The 16,985-nt window shown below is 58.5% G+C and overlaps 2 protein-coding genes across 9 annotated transcripts in view; both read right to left on the bottom strand.

Annotated features, from left to right (window-relative positions):
- The window catches only part of DLG3 (discs large MAGUK scaffold protein 3), a 77,620-nt gene extending 72,793 nt beyond the window's left edge, over positions 1-4,827 (bottom strand). For all 6 annotated transcript variants that reach the window (XM_032123494.1, XM_032123495.1, XM_032123496.1 and 3 more), the window contains exons 1-2: positions 4,753-4,827; positions 2,612-2,743 (exon numbers count right to left, since the gene is read on the bottom strand). In XM_032123494.1, the coding sequence (XP_031979385.1) occupies positions 2,612-2,743; positions 4,753-4,768 (148 nt within the window). In that variant the 5' untranslated portion in view covers positions 4,769-4,827. The remainder of the gene's footprint in view (positions 1-2,611; positions 2,744-4,752) is intronic.
- Positions 4,828-5,186: 359 nt separating this feature from the next.
- On the bottom strand, positions 5,187-16,751 carry GDPD2 (glycerophosphodiester phosphodiesterase domain containing 2). Of its 3 annotated transcripts, none has more exons than XM_032124190.1 (16): positions 16,504-16,751; positions 13,752-13,900; positions 12,579-12,682; positions 12,412-12,505; positions 12,120-12,179; positions 11,676-11,774; positions 11,195-11,288; positions 10,621-10,766; positions 10,046-10,128; positions 9,387-9,534; positions 8,641-8,856; positions 7,635-7,786; positions 7,142-7,289; positions 6,827-6,909; positions 6,289-6,388; positions 5,187-6,050 (listed from the first exon to the last, which is right to left on the bottom strand). In XM_032124190.1, the coding sequence occupies exons 2-15, from the start codon at positions 13,863-13,865 to the stop codon at positions 6,292-6,294; spliced, it is 1,638 nt and encodes a 545-aa protein (XP_031980081.1). In that variant the 5' UTR covers positions 13,866-13,900; positions 16,504-16,751; the 3' UTR covers positions 5,187-6,050; positions 6,289-6,291. The 3 variants fall into 3 exon arrangements, with proteins under 3 accessions (XP_031980081.1, XP_031980082.1, XP_031980083.1); XM_032124191.1 differs by having other exon boundaries at positions 6,360-6,388; XM_032124192.1 differs by having other exon boundaries at positions 9,387-9,456.
- Between the last annotated feature and the right edge of the window lie 234 nt (positions 16,752-16,985).

The following is a 16,985-nucleotide window of genomic DNA, read 5'->3' as shown; positions in this document are numbered from 1 at the left end:
GGAGCCGTCCTGGCACAGGCAGTGTGCCCCCGACACAGGCAGCTCCGGGGACAGGGAGGTGGTCACAAGGATTTAAAGGGCTGTGCTGTGCTCAGGGGAGTCTGGCAGAATATGGTGCATGTGCAGAGCAACACCAGGCAACGATCGCAGTGATTGATGATACACCCAGCACAACACTGACGCATCCTGGGACACAACACAGGTTGGGGCTTCTGGAGACCCCCAACAGCTTACTTGTAAAAAAAAAAAAAAGTGTATGCAAAGTCATATCCCTGGCATTTTTCATGTGGACCAACTTGGCAAACTCCATGATGTTTGTCACTGCTGGTAGCTCTGCTATGGCCTGATGCATTTTGATGTTCAAACTCCAATCAGCCAACGCATGCTCCAGGAGAGCATTACCTGCAGGAGCAGGCAGCTTGAGGACAGGGATGGACCATGCTCACACATTCATCTTCCCCAGGGGCTGAAAAAAGCAGGGCTGTGTTGCTGAAAGGCTGCAAGAGGATGGACCTCTGCAGGCTAAGGCTTCTCCAGAGTCAGAAGCATCTGGCATGGTGTGGGGCAGTGAGACAGGAGCTCTGCACTGAGCAGTATGTCTGTGCTCTCCTGCAAATCCTCCTCCCACACTGAGCCAGTGCTGTGACTTGGAGCACACTTCAGAGACACAGCGGCCCCCTGGGAAAAGGAGGGGTGAAAATAAATAAAACAGAAATGTTCTATCACCCTTGCAGAGTTGTTACTGTGCTCCAGTGGGTCTGGACCATGGACACGAGGCAACCCAGTGTGTACCAACCTTGTGTGGCCACAGTGAGCACGCAATGTCCATGCTGGGACAGAGGAATTCACAAATCTACACTCCAAGGGGAAGTGGGGGGGGGAGGGCACGGAAGTAATTAATGCAAATTCCTAGTTTAGGTAAACACATCTAGAGAAAGGCTCACTCTGGCACGGGGAATTAATATCCTGTTAAACCAGTTGAAAAGGTCACCAGTAAACAAGGGACACTCCCAACACTCCCTTGTGCCAGGGCTGATAGGACACCAAGACAAACAGCTGAGAGCAGGGAGCTGGGGACTCAGCAGCATCCGTGCAGCTGCAGCTGGCTCGGTGCTCGTGCAGACGTGTTCTCCGCAGCCACACTCTCTCCACAGCACTTCTGCACTAATAGCAACAGCCCCGGGCCTTGGGAAAGCTGCTTCGCTGCCTTCACACAGCCCCAGGGAGAACTGGCCAGCACACAAAAGCAGCCAGGGGTGCTGGGCTCATGTCAGGTTGGTCAAGGTCACAGCCCTGCTCGGGATCACTGCCTCCAGGCTGGGGATCTTTTAGAGAGCGGGTTGTATAAACTAAGAGATAAGAAAGGAGATCATTTAGAGAGCAGGTTGTATAAATTAAAGGTAAGAAAGGAGATGTACACTGGCTCCTTCAGCGTGGGGGCTCACTTGCCCTGGGGAGTCCACCCTTGTCACATGTCTCTGCTGCTGCTAGCATAGACATTTCAGCACAAGACCTTTAAAAGGACATGCTGGGACTGAAAGCCTCCAGGTGATGCTCCAACAGCAAGAAAGAAAAAAGGGAAGAATTAAATTGCTCAGGACACAGCACACAACTTCATTTTCAACGGAAAACCTGAAGCACAGAGGAGCTGTGGGCAACTCATCTCTGCGGGCACAGAAGTGGAACTCTGGCTGCAGAGGTGTGAAGAAAAGGTGAGAGCTGCCAAGAGAATAGCGACAGTGGTGGGGAGCACCAGGGCTGAGACAGCCTTGGGTCAAAATGCACTGAGAGTGAGCCACAGACCACACGTGGAGCTCTGCACCCTGGGGCCTGGGTCTTCCTCTAAGAGTGCAGAGCCTCTGGGGTGCTTTCCGTTCCTTCCCACCAGGGAAACTCAGCTTCTCTCCCAGGAGATCCAGGAACAGAAACCACGAGGGCTGCAAGCGTTTCCCAAGGCCCACAGTGAACAGACCTTAAGGAGAATAGTAAGATAGCTGTGTGTCTTGCACAGAGAAGCTGCATAGTCCAGCAAGACTCCAGCTGCATTTGTCTCAGTCCACATGGAGAACTTTATACAGAGCTCAAACTGTCATTTTCTGGTGTCCAGCCCCAAGATGAGCCTTACTGTTAAGTCTGTTCCTTGTGTCAAATGGAGCTGCTGGAACAGTGTGTTACTCACAAGTGCTGGTGGGTCTAAGCACTAGGAAGGCCAGAATACCCCAAAGGACCTTCGGTACATGTGGATTCTCTCTTAAAGACAGAAAAATTTAGTGGTCCTTCCTGGACACACCAGGCCTGCACAGCACAGAGAGTGCTCACAGCAGGGCAGGATCCCTTACCAGGCATGGTGTGATCAAGAAGGCCTTACCCCTTGTCCTCAATCAAACTGAGGAATCCTGTTCACATTACAGACACCCAGTGATTGCAGCCCTGGTATCTCCTGCCCAGGCCCTGGAGGCGAAAGACAGCCCAGCTCCCTGGCATCACATGCCAAGTGTTTCCACAGAATACACTGGTCAGTGCCAGGCACCGGGGTGGGATCAGGCTCCCGGGAGACCCCACTAAACACAAGGCTGCAGGGACTGCAAGGGACTGCAAGACAGGGGCTTACCCAGCAGAGCCTGGAAGAGTTCACTTTGGAAGATGTGCGAGACTTTTCCAATGGAAGCTTTTAACTCCTGCTCCTCCGGGGACCGCAGGGTGCTTTGGTATCTGGTCAGAATTTCCACTGCCCGTTCAGTGTCTGCAGAGATGACACAGGAGTAACAAGGCATTAACATTGAAGGATGTTAAGGGAAGGCTCGAGTGCAGCCTTGGATGCCTCAAGCTGCCTTCTAGTTTGCATTTTTAAAAGTCAGCCAGCCACAAAAGCAGTCTCCTTACACACACCTGGAAAAGCTAACCCTGCTGAGAGGCACTGAGGGCCCATGGCAGAGACCTGGGCAGGGACTGGAGGAAAGGTGGTTCTGCCACCAACCCTGAAAATCAGGGGCTAAAATCAGATTGACTCACCTCTGAACCCTGTGTCACTGGGTAGCCTGAACACCTCTGCCACCTCCCAGGCACAGAAGCCGTTCAGGAGCTGGACACATTCTGGCTGCACAGGGCTATGAATACTACTGCAGGAACTGCAGTCTCCCACACAGGGCCAGATGGCTGCAGCAAAGCTGAGCGTAGGCCCATTCACGTAGTGCAAACAGCTCAGCTACAGGAGTGGCAAAACTTGGGTTTCTACAGGGTGAAGCATAAGAATTGCTCAAACCACCAAGCAGCCGTGGGTCAGCAGGAGACAACTGGGAAAGGAACACGATGCCTTGGGGTCAGAGGAGATGCTGGTGAGGAGGGGAGCTGGAGGCTGCCATGAAGCAACGTTTTGGTTAATGACTGGGCTCACCATAGCTGTGAGAAAACCCTAGACCTAAAATAGTGGGGCTGTCATCTGTTTCCCTGGACACCTCCATACTTCTCTGGGCAGACAGCCAGAGCTGCCAGTGCAGCCCAGACCTCAGATGTGACCCATATCTCAGGCAGGCAGTGAGCTCCTGTGGACCTTGAGACCATCCCTGCCCTATCAGTGGATATTTCCCTTTGTCACCCAGGCAGACTGCAGACAAAGAGCGTCTGTGTGAGAAGGCAGGGAAGCTGTCCTGCCACTGCTGGAGACTCATCTTTTAAGCCAGGAACTCATGCAGAAAGGATGACCCTGCTCATCACAGGGCCCTCGAGAATTCAGGTCATCAAACAAGGGGGCCTGTGTCTGCTTGGGTACGTGCCACCTGGTGTCCCAGCTTGCCCAGCTTCTCCTTGGCCAAAAGGGAAAGGGGGTCCCTCCTGCCTGTGTCACCAGCCCACACTGACTCATCGTGGGAGCAGAACAGGGAAAGGGAAGCATGAACAGCTCCGACTTGGAGCTGGGCTCCACACTTGCTCCAGTAAAAGAAGGGACTTCCCCGAGCTTTATAGCAATCCTAGCCCTATGCTATTACTAAGAGCTTCCTTTTCTGCAAGATAAAACAGTGGCTTCAGACACTGCCCAGCATACCATGAGCAGGGCTGAGATGTCTTTGCCTGGTCATTCCTGCCCTCATCAGAAGAAGCTAAAGAAGCAGATGGAGAGCTGGGGCCACCACGCCAGGCCACAAAGACTGTGAACCTGGTGTAAACTTCCCACCGCAGCCCAGGCTGCGCAGCAAGAGCGGCATGCACCCTGTGCTGACAACTGTGTTGCTGGCCACTGGGACCGGGTGACAGCCAGCTGGAGCAGAGGAGTGCTGGCTGCGGATCAGGGGAAGTACTGTGCACCCAGCGTGGCAGGGAGACCAGGGGACCCTTCCTACAGCACCCAAGGAACAGCACATGGTGTCCAGGGCCCATCTCCACGTGCCTCAACGTGCAGGCAAGTCCCACTTCGAGGAAACCCCTCCTCGCAGAGCCCAAACCCCCATGCCCGCTCTCCTCCCCGCAGCACGCAAGGGAGCTGCAAACAGAGCATCCCACGGCCACCACTCTGAGCCACGGCGGCACGACGTGTCCACAGCCCGAGGAGGGCGTGAAGCGAGGGCGCCCAGTCCTCGGGTCTTAACCCCTGGGTCGCACGGCCGCCCGCGGTGGGGAGCGAGGGCGGGAGCTGCCCGGCAGGAGCGCGGAGCACCGGGCGCGGCCCCAGCAGCGGTCCCGGCAGAGCAGACACTTGTTGAGCGCGGCACCGCGGTGCCCGGCGCGGCGGGCAGGGCCGGGCAGTGCGCTCCTTACCTTCTCGGCGGATCATCGCTCCGCCGTGGCCGACGGCCGCTCCGGTCCGTGCCAGCCCGCGAGCGGCCGAGCCGCCGCCCGCCCCACCCCGCCCCGCCCCGCCCGAGCCGGCCGGGAGCCGCCCCCCGCCCGCCGGCACCGCCTCCGGGAGCGCCCCGCGCCACCGCCGCTCTGCCCCGCGGGCTCCGAGGCCCGGCCTGCGCCCCGGGAGCCCCGCCCGGCTCGGCCTCCCCTCCCTGCCCGCTGCGCAGGGCCCGGCCGCCCGCCCCGGTTCCCCGTGCCGTCAGTGGGTGGCACGGAGGCGACGCGGAACGAGCCCGCCCCGGGCCGGTACCGTCCGGGCTCCGCCGGCTCCTTCTCCGGGCCGGCAGCGCCGCCGGCAGGGAAAGGTGCGGAAGGGAGGACGCAGGCGTGCCCGCCGCACCCCTGCGGGCTCTGTCTGCCGCTCCTCTGCTTTATTGACATAAATAGACAGCAACAAGTCAAACTGACACGATACCCCTCTCCCTGTTCAAGGCCGTGCTGCAATGTGACCGATGCCGAGTCCCACCGCTCCCTCTGCTGCCTTGGAGCAGCAGCAGGAGCGTGAGCGCGGTCCTGCCAGCCCCTGCTACCCACCACCCCCAGCCCTACTCCTTTTCTCTCCCGAGCAACAGGCATTAACTGCTGCATGGAGTGCCAGGACCCTGTCCCGTGAACATGAAGCCAGCAGCAGCCGGGACAGGATTTCTGTTCAGGATGGGAGGATGAAGAGCTCGGCTTCTCCTTTGTCTTGTGACAAGCCACTCTGCACCCCCCTTCCTATTCCTCAAGCCATGGGACAGGGCAGCTCCCAGGGGAGCAGCCCTTAAACCAGGTGCCCCATCACTGGCTGCAGAGCTGCTGACAACAGGCAGAGACAGGCCACCCCCTGCACCAAACAGCGACCCAAATCCCTGCTCCTGTCCAAACCCCAAGGGAGAGGCCTCAGCTCCAGCACTGCTGGATAAATATTCTGCCCCTAGGCAACCCCTGCAAAGCTTTAGTTCCTTGCTGCCAGTGGGCAATGAGAACCCAGTTCCAAGTCTTTTCAGCTGAGGGCAGCTGTGCACCATGAAAAGGAGCAAGGAAGGCCAAGGTGGAAGGGAGGCTCATGAAGGAGTCTGAAAAGGAAAGGAGCCTCGAAGCTGGCCTGAGGAGTGCTCCCTGCTTGAGCTGTGCAGGGCTCTGGCCGCCCTTCCCCACGGCTGACGCAGGCAAGAGGGGTCACTCTTGCATCAAGCTGTTGATCTTTGTGAGCAGCACATCCGTCTCAGACTCTGAGGAGACAGAGAAAAAACCAGTCATTGTGGGCAGCCACCATCCCGCAGCAGTGACAGGCAGAGTAGCCTGAAAAGCAGGTTTGAGGATACTTGGGGGATGTGGGATTCCCTAGTGGTGTCCCACAGGGCTGTTTGTTAAGGGCAAGACAGGAGGAACTCCCTGGGCTGGGATTCCCTTCCCTCCCCCAGCCATCCCAAACCACTCCGTCACGTTTGGCTGAAGAAAGCTGCCTGCCTGTTAGAAAAGAGTCCCACAGGCAGAGCCTGGCTCCAAGGGAGGGAAGCTCTCGTTCCGTGTGTACTCACCCGCTGGCTGTCTTCTGTGGGAACATTTCCTAGGAGATGGAATAGGATCGATGTTAGCATGCAAGTCTGGTCTCACCGTTCCCTCCCCTGAGCTGCCAGCTGGAGGCTGTGGGGCCCCGCAGTCCCAGAGGGAACTGCTCTCAGTGCCTGCAGCACTGGTAAAAAGGAGCAGGATCAGGATCCCCCAACTTCAGCCCACCAAGCCCTGGGGTGCAGAGTGGGCTAGGAAGTGTGAACTAAGGCATCCAGCAGCTCGAGGCAGGGTTGGGGCAGAGTTTTAGCTGCTGCCTGGTGATAAAAGCTGCCTCCACACACTTCTGTCTTACTTAGCCAGACAGGAGAGGACCTGCCCAGGATCTGAGTCCACAGAGGGTGGCAGCAGGTTTAGATCTGCACCAGCCACCCAGGGCACACTACAATCTCCCCAGACAGACCTGCCTGGGGAGGGGGAAAGGGATCAAACCTACTTCAGCAAGACGAAGGCCCAGATGATGATAAGGAAGGAAACGCAGTCTACAACGATCCAGATCATGAGGTATGTGCTACTGGGCTGCAAGGCAATGAGACAAGCCATTGAACACCAGCTAGGGATGGTGTGCTGTGGCACAGCCCTGCCTGCTGTGCCACCAGTCCTTTTTACAGGGTCACATGTTCCCATGCCAGTACAGCGGTGAGCAGAAGTCACCCTCCAGGCAGCTGCACAGGGCTGCTGCAGAAAGGCACCCACAAGTGCCTGCCACACAGGGCTGTGGGGCAGGGTGAAGGATGGAGGGGTCACTTACAAGCAGCCAGACAGGGTGTTTCATCTCCTTCAGCACCTGGCAGGCGTTGGTGGTGACAGAGCTCACCCCTGAGCACCACAGCACGGAGAAGAGCCAAGGCTGGTTCACCACATACAAGTTGACAGAGATGTTGTCCTGGCGGTACTGCCTGCATGGGACAGCTGTGGTCAGAGTAGGAGACAGCAGGGTGCCACCACACTCTGCACAGCCAGAGAGGGCTGTACAATTGGGATATGATCCAGCACTTGCAGCCACACGGAGCGACTGTCTGGAGATCCAGACCCAGGGCAGATTTGCTGGCAAGGCAGAGGACAGAGGACTGCAGCCAACTCCATCCTCTCTGTACCAGCCCTGCCATTTGTGCACAAGCCACGCACCCAGCCCTTCCCAGCAGCACACCAGCACTCAGCCTCAGCTGGCCCTCACCTCTCTTGGTCCTTGGGACAGTGCCCAGACCTCCATAACTCCCAGGCACTTGGGAAAGGGTTCTCACCTGATCTCCTCAGAGCTCATGTCCTGGTAGGGCAGATTGACATGCAGTACTGGCTCCTTCTCATCCTTGAGTCTCTTCCGGCCGTAGACTTGCTGGACACCTGGGGCCTGCTGTTTGACATCTTCCCTGAACCCATCTGGAAGCCAGAGGACCTAGGGAAGAGCCAGAGAGCACGTGCAGAGGAGAGGTGCTCCAGAGAGTTTGCTCTCTTCCAATATTCCCTCGCAGGTCCAGGCACACATGGCCTGCTTAGACAGCTGCTTCCTGCCCCTCCATCTCCACACTCAGCTCCTCCACGAGGATCTCAGCCAGGACAGTCTCCTAAGAGCTTGCCCTAGCCAAGAAGTAAGCACAACAGGTTCCACTGAAGGGAGAAAGCAGTTCCAGCCTAGGAAATCTGCAACAGTTAAGTCCTTTCTGGGTCATTTAAAGTCATGAAGTGAATCTATTTAGACCCAACTCTGCAGCAGGAATGCACCTTGGATCAGCACTATAGTAGAAGTCTTTTCTACTTCCCCTCCTGCTCTGCATTCCCAAAAGGCCAAGAAAGGTGATTTGAGTGCTGATTCATCCCCTACGGGCAGCACATATCCTGTGCTGCAGAGGTTGGAGGAAGCATAAAGGGAACACAGGAGGGTGCAGCAGGAGTCCAAGAGCTGCAGGGAGAGTTGTGGTAGAGTGTGGGGAGGTGGCATTGTATTCCTGCTCGTGCTTGGCAGTGTTGGTCCCCTCCCTAGACTGAGTCATTGTTTACACACCAGGGTGCACAGTGCTGGGAAACCAAAGTATTTAGAGGGGTCTGAAGCTGTAGGCATTAAACCCGAATTATTGGCAACTTCTCCCAGCTAGAGAACCCCACAGTTGGGCAGGGCTGCCCAACAGGGATCACACACGGGGATGTGGTGTATGGGGTGTCAGGGATGCTCTGTGTGGCTGGCAGGGCACCTCCCACCAGGCAAGGGTGTGACAGCAGGGCCTGGCAGGGGCGGGGTGGTGACCAACTCACCTGCTGCAGTGGGATGCCTGACTGTAAAATCACTCCCAGGGTGACATTGACAAAGTTCTGGTAGTCACTGTGGTTCTCAGGCCGGAGGTCGAACATGATGGAGATGTTGCTCTGCTTGGCTGCCTCAAGAGCCTGTTCCAGGGATGGGATCCTCTGTTTGGTTGTCTCATTGCGATCAGCAGGGGAAAGACTCTGCACAGTGGGAAATGGCCTCCGCTGCAAGGGGGAGAGAGGGGCAGTCACCACAGGCAGATCACCTGTCAGCTTCCACATCCCAAACTGTCTCTGACTCTCAGCTTCCTACACTGGCCTCTCCATGTGCTCTCCAGTGCAGACAGGCACAGGAATCCTCCCTGTGCACATCCATCGGGCACCTCTACCCTTCTCCCCACTAACAGCAGAATTCAAGCAGTCCCAACACCTGTGGGCATTCAAAGCTGCTCAGCAGTAGTTAGTCACCTTTGGGGAAGAGCCTGGCCACGGCTGCCTTCAAGCCCAGGCAGGCTGTGCAGCTCAGAGCAAACACGAGACATCCCCTCTCAAAGCAGCCTCCTCCATGACTCAGCTGAGGAGTCAGAACAAAGCCCAGCTTGGGGCATAACCGCACCCAAGGGATTTGTGCAGACTTCTGCACCCTGTCCAGGTGTCTGCCAGGACCAGTGCTCCAGAGTGAAGGTTCTGGAGCCCCAGGGCAGAGCTAATGCTTCACCCCATTCCTGACCAACCACCCTAAGGGCATTCCTGACCTCCAGAAACCAGCTGCCAGCATCCAGCTGCTGGAGATCTGTCCAGTTGAAGGCAATGCTCTGGGCAGCCCTGTCAGGGAACACAGCCTGCACGTTGGTGGTCCTGGTGAGTTCCTCGTCATGCATGAGGAATGGGACCCCGTCAGCACTGGCAAAGGAGCACAGAGGAAAGCCATATGTTGCAAGCTGTTCGTTTCTTATCCCTGCCCTGGCATTTCTACCCCCTCCCAGCCACCTGCTAGAGTAACCGCCCACCCTTATTCTACTTGTGGCCCTTTACACAAAAGTGTGTACCTAGAGACCAAGCCAGGAACCGAGTAGCTCCCTGCTCTCTAAAAGAGCTGTCCCAATAACAGGATTACATGAGATGAACTGGAGCCAGGGTCTGTTTTCCAAGCAGTACCCCTCCCTCGATGGAGCCTCCCTCCCTGGAAGGCAATCTGCATGGGGAGGACAGAAACCCAGTACCTCTCCCAAATCATTGGGACACCAAGCTGGAGCCAGTCCCATACTGGGAAGGTGGGAGTGGCAGAGCCCTTTGAACAGGGCTGCATCCAAATGCAGGCTGTATCAGTCCTCCAGGTGTCTTCCAGAATGCCCCCTGCGGGAGGTGACATCCCAGGATACACAGACCCCTTCCTCCCTCTGAGCACCTTTACCTCACCATGACGTCTGTCTCGAAGACTTGCACATCACACTCCACTGCCTTGTGCAGTGACATGAGGGTGTTCTCGGGGGCCAGCTGGAAAAAGGAATGGTGTTACTGCAGAGAGCATGGGCAGGATGGGGCAGCAGGCAGGCACTCAACCCGCCTGGATGCGCCCAGCAGCTTGGCTGAGCTCTAGGGCAACCACAGTGAGACTGGGGTGACCTGGGCATGGTGGGGGATGGAAAAGGACAGGGGATAGAGCCAGAGCCTGCCTCATCCCTGCTTCCCAGCCTACACTACACAGCCAGGCTTTCTGCTGGGAGTTACGTGCTCCTGGTCCAGTAGCGCTCAGGAAGCAGCTCTGTCCTGCAGCTGCTGCACCCCCCTCCTCACCCTGTGCTCACCCATCCTCCAAGCCTAAGCTGCCCTGGCTGCTGTGGGGACCCCACTGTTCTGGGCTGGCCAGAGCTTGTCCAGGCCTGTGGCCATAAGGATCTGTGCCCTGCAGCCAGGCACAGCCTGGCTTTTCCTGGGGAGCAGCCTGCCCCACCCACCCAGACCACTGCCAGGGTGCTGGTCACTCACCATGGGTGCTCCTCGATGGCCAACTAGGGCTGGCTTGGGGGGAAGCTGGTTCTCCTCCATGATGCAAGGGGAGGTGATTCCCAAGGGAGCCAGGTATAGTGCAATCATCACTGCACAGTACACAAGCAGCAGAAACACCCTGAGACCTGCAGGCAGACAGAAGTTAGAGGGGATGAGGTACAGAGGAAGAATTTTTCAGGTCACTAGGAACAAGCCAAGGCCGCTTCAGCTGGCATTAACCTGTCATTGCCCTAGGTCAAACATTGCATCCCCAGCCTCAGGAACATGGCAGATTTATTCTTGGCCCACTACGTGTCCTTGCATCCTAACTCTGCACTTCTGCAGCACTCTGCCACCTGTAGCCCTCCCTCAGCTGCAAGGCAGGGAGGGTTGAAGCTGCAACAAGGGTTGGTCATGAGAAGCAACCAAGAGCAGGCATTCCTACCACACTGGGGACCTGTTCCAACTGCACTGGTGCTCCCTGAGCACCACTCTGCCAACGGTGCTGCTTGGTTGGGTGGCAGGAAGCAGGGCACCAGCCAAGGTGACAAGAGGAGATCTTGGAGGGGATTACCTGTCTTGCGGGTGCGGTAGATGAAGCTGGCCAGGGGCCAGGCAAGGAGCGTCATTCCCCCCACAGTTCCAATGTGCAGGAAGGGACCTGTTGCCTGGGGAGGCAAAAACAAACGGGGTGTCAGCCAGCACCAGTCCCCGTCCTCAAAATACACATGGCTCCAAAGCCAAGGACCTGCCACTGCAGCCAGTACTGCTGGAAGATCCACAGTGCCAGGGAGGGAGGGACAGGCTCCTGGGGGAAAGAAGAGACTCCCTTCTCTGCTCCAGCCACCATTCATCAGTCTGGTGGCAGCTGCTCCAGGCAGGACTGCAAGAGCAGAAGGAGCACCTTGCCTAGCCAGGCAGCAGAAGTCAAGGGCTGGGAATTAACCCCCAGTGTACACAACCATGCTCGGGGCTTCAGTCAGCACCCTGCAGCTCAACCCCACAGGCCAGGCACTGGGTGCAGCAGGGGAGTCCCTGGTATCAAGGTGACTCACCTGCAGGGAGACACGAGCGCTTTTCCACTCCTCCGCCCACTTTATTCCCAGCCCTGTGAAGGCTGCAGCCACCACCAGGGCAGTTAGGATCAGCAGGACCTGTGGGGCAGGGCACAGGGCAGTTAGGGGAGCACACAGCATCTTGCAGGCTAGGCAGAGTCCTCTTCATCCCTTCCTCATGGGCCCCTGCAAGCCTTGATACCCCACTTTTCCCATCTGGGTTTCCAGCTGAGCTCTGTGCTCGATGCTTTGAGCACTGGGAATATTCCCATCCCAGAGACATGTGGCTGAGGAACTGACAGCTGCAGCCCAGCTCAGCGGGGACACACAGCCACTTAGTAGGGTCACAGCAGCCATACACAGCCTCAGTAGGCTGGTCCCAGCTTCTGAAGGTGCAAGGGCAGCCAGGACAGGCACCACCTCCCTGCACTCCCAGTCTCTCACCTTGTGCACCCAGTGTAGCTTCAAGGGCTGGCCGCAGAGCTGCAGGCACAAAGCAAGGACCTGCAAGAGCAAGGAGCTGTCAGAGCTGGGCTGTACCCCACACCTCAGCCCTCACAGGCCACTGGACTCAGCCACAGAAGCTCGGGCCCCCTGGCACAGGCAGGATCTCTGGCCGTGCTCAGGCTGACCCAGCTGCAGATGCTGCAGGCTCCTCCCAGCTCTGCCCAGGGCACGGCAGCCTGTGCTCAGCACAGATCCATCCCCCCAGCCCAGCGGGATCAGGAGGGCTCACCAGCAGCACAGACGAGTAGCTGATCAGCACAGCCGTAGCTATGAGCAGGACCTGGGACCAGTCTAGCCACAGCTTCCTCTCCCTGAAGATGAATCTGCCAGCAAAGGGGAGCGTCAGAGAGACAGGGGTGACGTGGGGAACAAGGCTGGATGTGGGATCCTACTCACTCGTTGAAGTTGTGGAAATCATTGAGGATGATGATAGCGAAGTAGAGCCACACCAGTGTGAAGAGGAAGACGCAGAAGAGGAAAAGGAACCAAATGCAGTCACACTGGAAGCCAGAGATGAGAGTTATACACACACCTTCAGGGCACCTAGCCCCTGGCCAGGTTTCTGAGACCCCTGGTATGAGCCAGCCAGCAGCGGGGAGCACAGGGGGTCACAGCAGGCACTGGCCCAGGGGTGCAGGCACTGAGCTGCCCCATGGAGAGGGACCAGAGCTACCTGGCTGGCTCTTTTAGCTGGACCCATGCTACAGAAAGATGGATGAGCATGTCCTACAACAGACTAAAAGTCTGCCTATGCTAGGATGGGGAAGATAGCCCCTGTGAAATCACTGCCTCCTTTCCCATGCAGCACTCCCTAGGAACAGGCTGGGACTTTGGACATAAGAAGGGACAGGGAGCAAGGTCCCATTCCCTTCTAGCTGGATGATCTGTGGGCTGGGCAGAGAGGGGTGCAGTGCCTCAGAACTGCCCTTGCCCTGGTGAATCTGCAGACTGCGTCCAGCAACATTGTCCCCAGCCACTAGTCCCAAGTGTGTAGGGGAGGTGAGGGGTGCCACAGGTGCCAGAGGGACACCTAGCAACCCAGACTTATTTGTACATTCCCGGCAAGACAGGACAAGCAGCAGCAGAGCCACTCCCATGGGAGTCGGAGACCTCAGAGAATCCCAGGGCCCCACCACTCCCAGGTTACAAATTGCTGGGGACACCCTCCTGGTGGGGCCACACCCAGCCCAGGAACTGTGTCTCCCACGTGCCTGGCCAGGTGCCCGGACCTGCTGCCACACTCAGCCCGAGGGCTCTGCTCTGCTCCAGGAACGTGCAAGAGCTGCAGATGCACACTAACGCTGCTCTACCCTTCTTGTCACCCAGCAGGAACACAGCTCTCACCTTCTCACTGCTCCAGGCTAGGGCAGTCCCTGGACAGCGAGGGTGCCAGGTAGCATCCCAGCTCTCCTGGGGCTCGGCCCTGGGAAGCACGAGCACCAGCAAGAGGTCAGCAGCTCAGTGTCTGGGCTGACCATCCCAGCCAGAGCCCTTCCCCAGCCCAGCCACCACTCTGAGACTCCCACACAGGGGCTGGCAAGCCCTAGGTCAGCATCACTCAGGTATCACCTTGGTGGTTCTCAGGCCCTTCCTCTTCTCCTTCTTGGCAGTGATCCACTGGCAGCTGTAGGGGCAGAGCAGGCAGGTGGCACAGGTAGAGCAGCAGCCAGGGGGGTCTGCCATAGCAGCAGACTGTCCCAGAGCAAAGGTCAGGTGTCCTGTGGGGGATACAACACAGTGTGTTGGCACAGACCTCCCTACACACTGCCCCCACCCCACTGAAGCATTTTGTATCCAGGTACCCTGGCAGGTGGCCCAGAGTGCTGGGACATCGTGGGGCTGCTGGTTGTGTCCCCACGCAAGGCATGGTGCCAGGGAAAGAAGCAGCCCAGGGTGCAGCCCAACCTGTTCAGCAGGCTGTGCTGGGACCCTTCACCCAACAAGCTGGGGCATGCCTGGAGCTGGCAGGGAGCAGGGCCTGCTCCCCAGCCCAGGGTTCAGCACTCTGCCTGGGAGCCAGGACCACTGTGCAGGCTCCATGGGCAGGCAGCCTTGCCAGTCAGCTTGACAGAAACCACGCACCCAGGCTTCCCACCTGCAAGGACTGTCCAGCCCTATGCCATGGCCTGGGGCTCCTGTTTGCAGCTGGGGGTACATGCAACAAAGTTCCCGTTCTAAGTCCAGGTCCTTGCTGATGCAGCACCATCCTGGTAGTTCCTTATCTCAACCTGCACTCCAAGGAATCCCAAGTGTGGCTGCACGAGCTGCAGCTGAGCAGGCACTGGATGGCTTTGGTCCCAGTGCTTATGGGGGGGATGTGGGTGAGAGGCAGTTATGGGGGGAGCCCATTTCTACAGTCACGGAGATCCAGGCTGGGTGCAGGACCACCTCTGAGTTCCCCAAGCACTGGCAAGGGGAGAGGGCCTGGATGCTTTGCTATGATCCCCAGATTCCTGGTGTTTGGCTGGGAGATGCAGGGAGCCCAGAACGAGGTATCCCTTGATCCACCCAGAGAAATCCCATGTTTACTATTTCTTGTCCTGCTGTGGAGATGCTCCTTCTCCTCACTGCAACCTTCCCAACAGGCCAGGCACATTATGCAACACTATCACCCTGCAGATTAAGCCTGGCTCTCATTTCACTGTGACCACAGAGCCAGGCATGAAAGCCAGCTGACCACATCCTCCCAGCCACATCCTCTCCAATGCTGGAGGCAATGGCATGCCTCTTGGAGCTGTGTCCCACTCCAATCTGGGCTGTGGAGAGGGGGAGCAGAGCTAGCCCAGCTCCTCCCAGGCCCAGCCAGCCAGACTAGAGTGGCTCTGCCATGCCCTAGCTGTGGCCAAGGTCAGCGTGGTCTCCCCCTGTAACAGGGCAGCACCCCAGCCTGTCACCTTAATCCTAAATACCAACACTATGGGGGTCTCCAGGGCTGGGGTGCAGAGCCTTCCCCAGCACCCACACAGAGCACAGGGTCACGCAAAGGCAGGTACCACCCCAAGAGCAGGACCCCATCCCTGGCCAGGCAGCTTCTGCAGGCTGGGGGACATCTAGGGGCTGCCATCAGCAGGTCCAGCCAGCCAAGGCACAGAGGATGAAGAGCAGCAAAGCAGAGCTCAACATCTGCCATCCCCTCTACCTTCTAGGGACCAGACCAGCAGCTGTGACCTCCTCAGTGATGGCACTGAGGGAGTCAGCCTTAACACAAGTACAGGAGGGTGTGGAACCAGATATTTCCTTTCTGATGCCCAGGGGCTCTGGCTGCAGGCCCCTACCCCTGCTATCACCACTTCCACCAGGGATCAGTGGGTTCAACCAGCCTCCACTTGGAGTCACCCTGTCCCCTGCCACTGCTCACATGGGCAGAACACTGGTGTCAGCAGCTGCTGGCAGGCTCCCACACAGGGTACACAGTACAGGAGGAGTGGCCGTGGGCACCAGCTGTAATTCAGCACTCAACTGCTCCAAGGGACTGCTGCTGCCAGGACTGGAGCTTGGCAGAGAATGGCACAGGACTGGTCACGAATCTACCCCAACAGTACTGTCTGGAGAGTTTGGAGGGGAAATGCCACCCCGTTCTCCGGCTCAGAGTGCGACTGCAGCAGTAGCATCAGTAGTTATGGCGCAACACCCCTGGCGCAGGGCACAGGTCCCAGACAGAGCAGGGCTGGGTACACATTAGACCCAGCTCAGCTTCTGCTCCGTTTCCAGTGGGAGAGCAGCAGAGTGGGAGCTGGGGGTCCATCACGGCTGAAGGACCCCTCCTTTAGCTCCCACCAAACAACCCCCGCAGCACGCCACAGCCCTAGTGTGGGAGGCAGAGGGAATCTGAAGGGGTGACAAACCCATTGCCACAGTCACACGGCAGCATATGCTGGTAGCCTCACAAGGACCTCCATGCCCCAGGAGTGCTCGCACAGGACAACCTGGTGGCCATGAACAGGTCAAGATCCCCTTGCCCTGGTGTAGCCGAGCCAGCCCAGGCTGTGTGCCACGGGCAGGTCAGCAGGAGCTGGTGCCTAATCCCGCTGTTCCCTTTCCTCGTAGGACAGAACACGGGCTCAGCATGGGGCACAGAGTGACCCAAACCAGTAAGAGCAGCACAGGCTGGCCCAGATCCCCCACTCTCAGTCTCATGCCCGGGCAGCCAGCCCTGGGCTCCCCGTTCCTGCTCTCCAGAGCGTGGGAACAGCGCGGGCAACCCCCTTCCTTCCCCCTCTCAGCTTCCCGCAGAGGCGGGATGATCACCCCCTCCCCGTGCCGCCCTGCCAGCGCAGGACAGCATCCCCACGGCCGGGGCAGCCACGCCGGGACAAAATACCTGCTCCCCGCGGACGTCGGGCTCCCGCAGCTGGGCCAGGTGAGCGCGGGGCTGGGCTCTCCCCGGGCCCATGCGTGCCAGCACTCGGCTCCCGCTGCGCTCACACCCTCCTGGGTGTGCCCCCGGCCCGGCAGGTCCGCACAGGCCGGCAAGAGGCGGGCAGACTGCGAGCGGAGCGGAGCGGGGCGGGGGGCCGGGCTGGGGTCAGGGCGGGCCTCGCCGGCTCCGATGCCGCCGCGGGGAGAGGGGGAAGGGGCCCCGGGGCCGTCACGCGTCGCAGCGCAAAGGAGTTTGCAGGCAGCCCACGTCCAGGCAGACGGAGAGTCCAGGGAGAGCTCCCGGGAGATGGAGGCAGAGCTTCGTGCATCGCCGCGCCTTTGAGCGAGGGGCTGTGGGAGCCCCTCGGACAAAAGGGACTTTTCCCTTCCCGGCAGAGGAAGCCCGAACAGACACATCCCGGTCACCACGGCTAGCTCGGCTGA

This window comes from Corvus moneduloides, chromosome 14 (genome assembly GCF_009650955.1).
Source record: "Corvus moneduloides isolate bCorMon1 chromosome 14, bCorMon1.pri, whole genome shotgun sequence".
Taxonomy (NCBI): Eukaryota; Metazoa; Chordata; class Aves; order Passeriformes; family Corvidae; genus Corvus; species Corvus moneduloides.
Note: the sequence above shows the minus strand (reverse complement) of the source record. Positions and strands in the feature narration are given on the sequence as shown.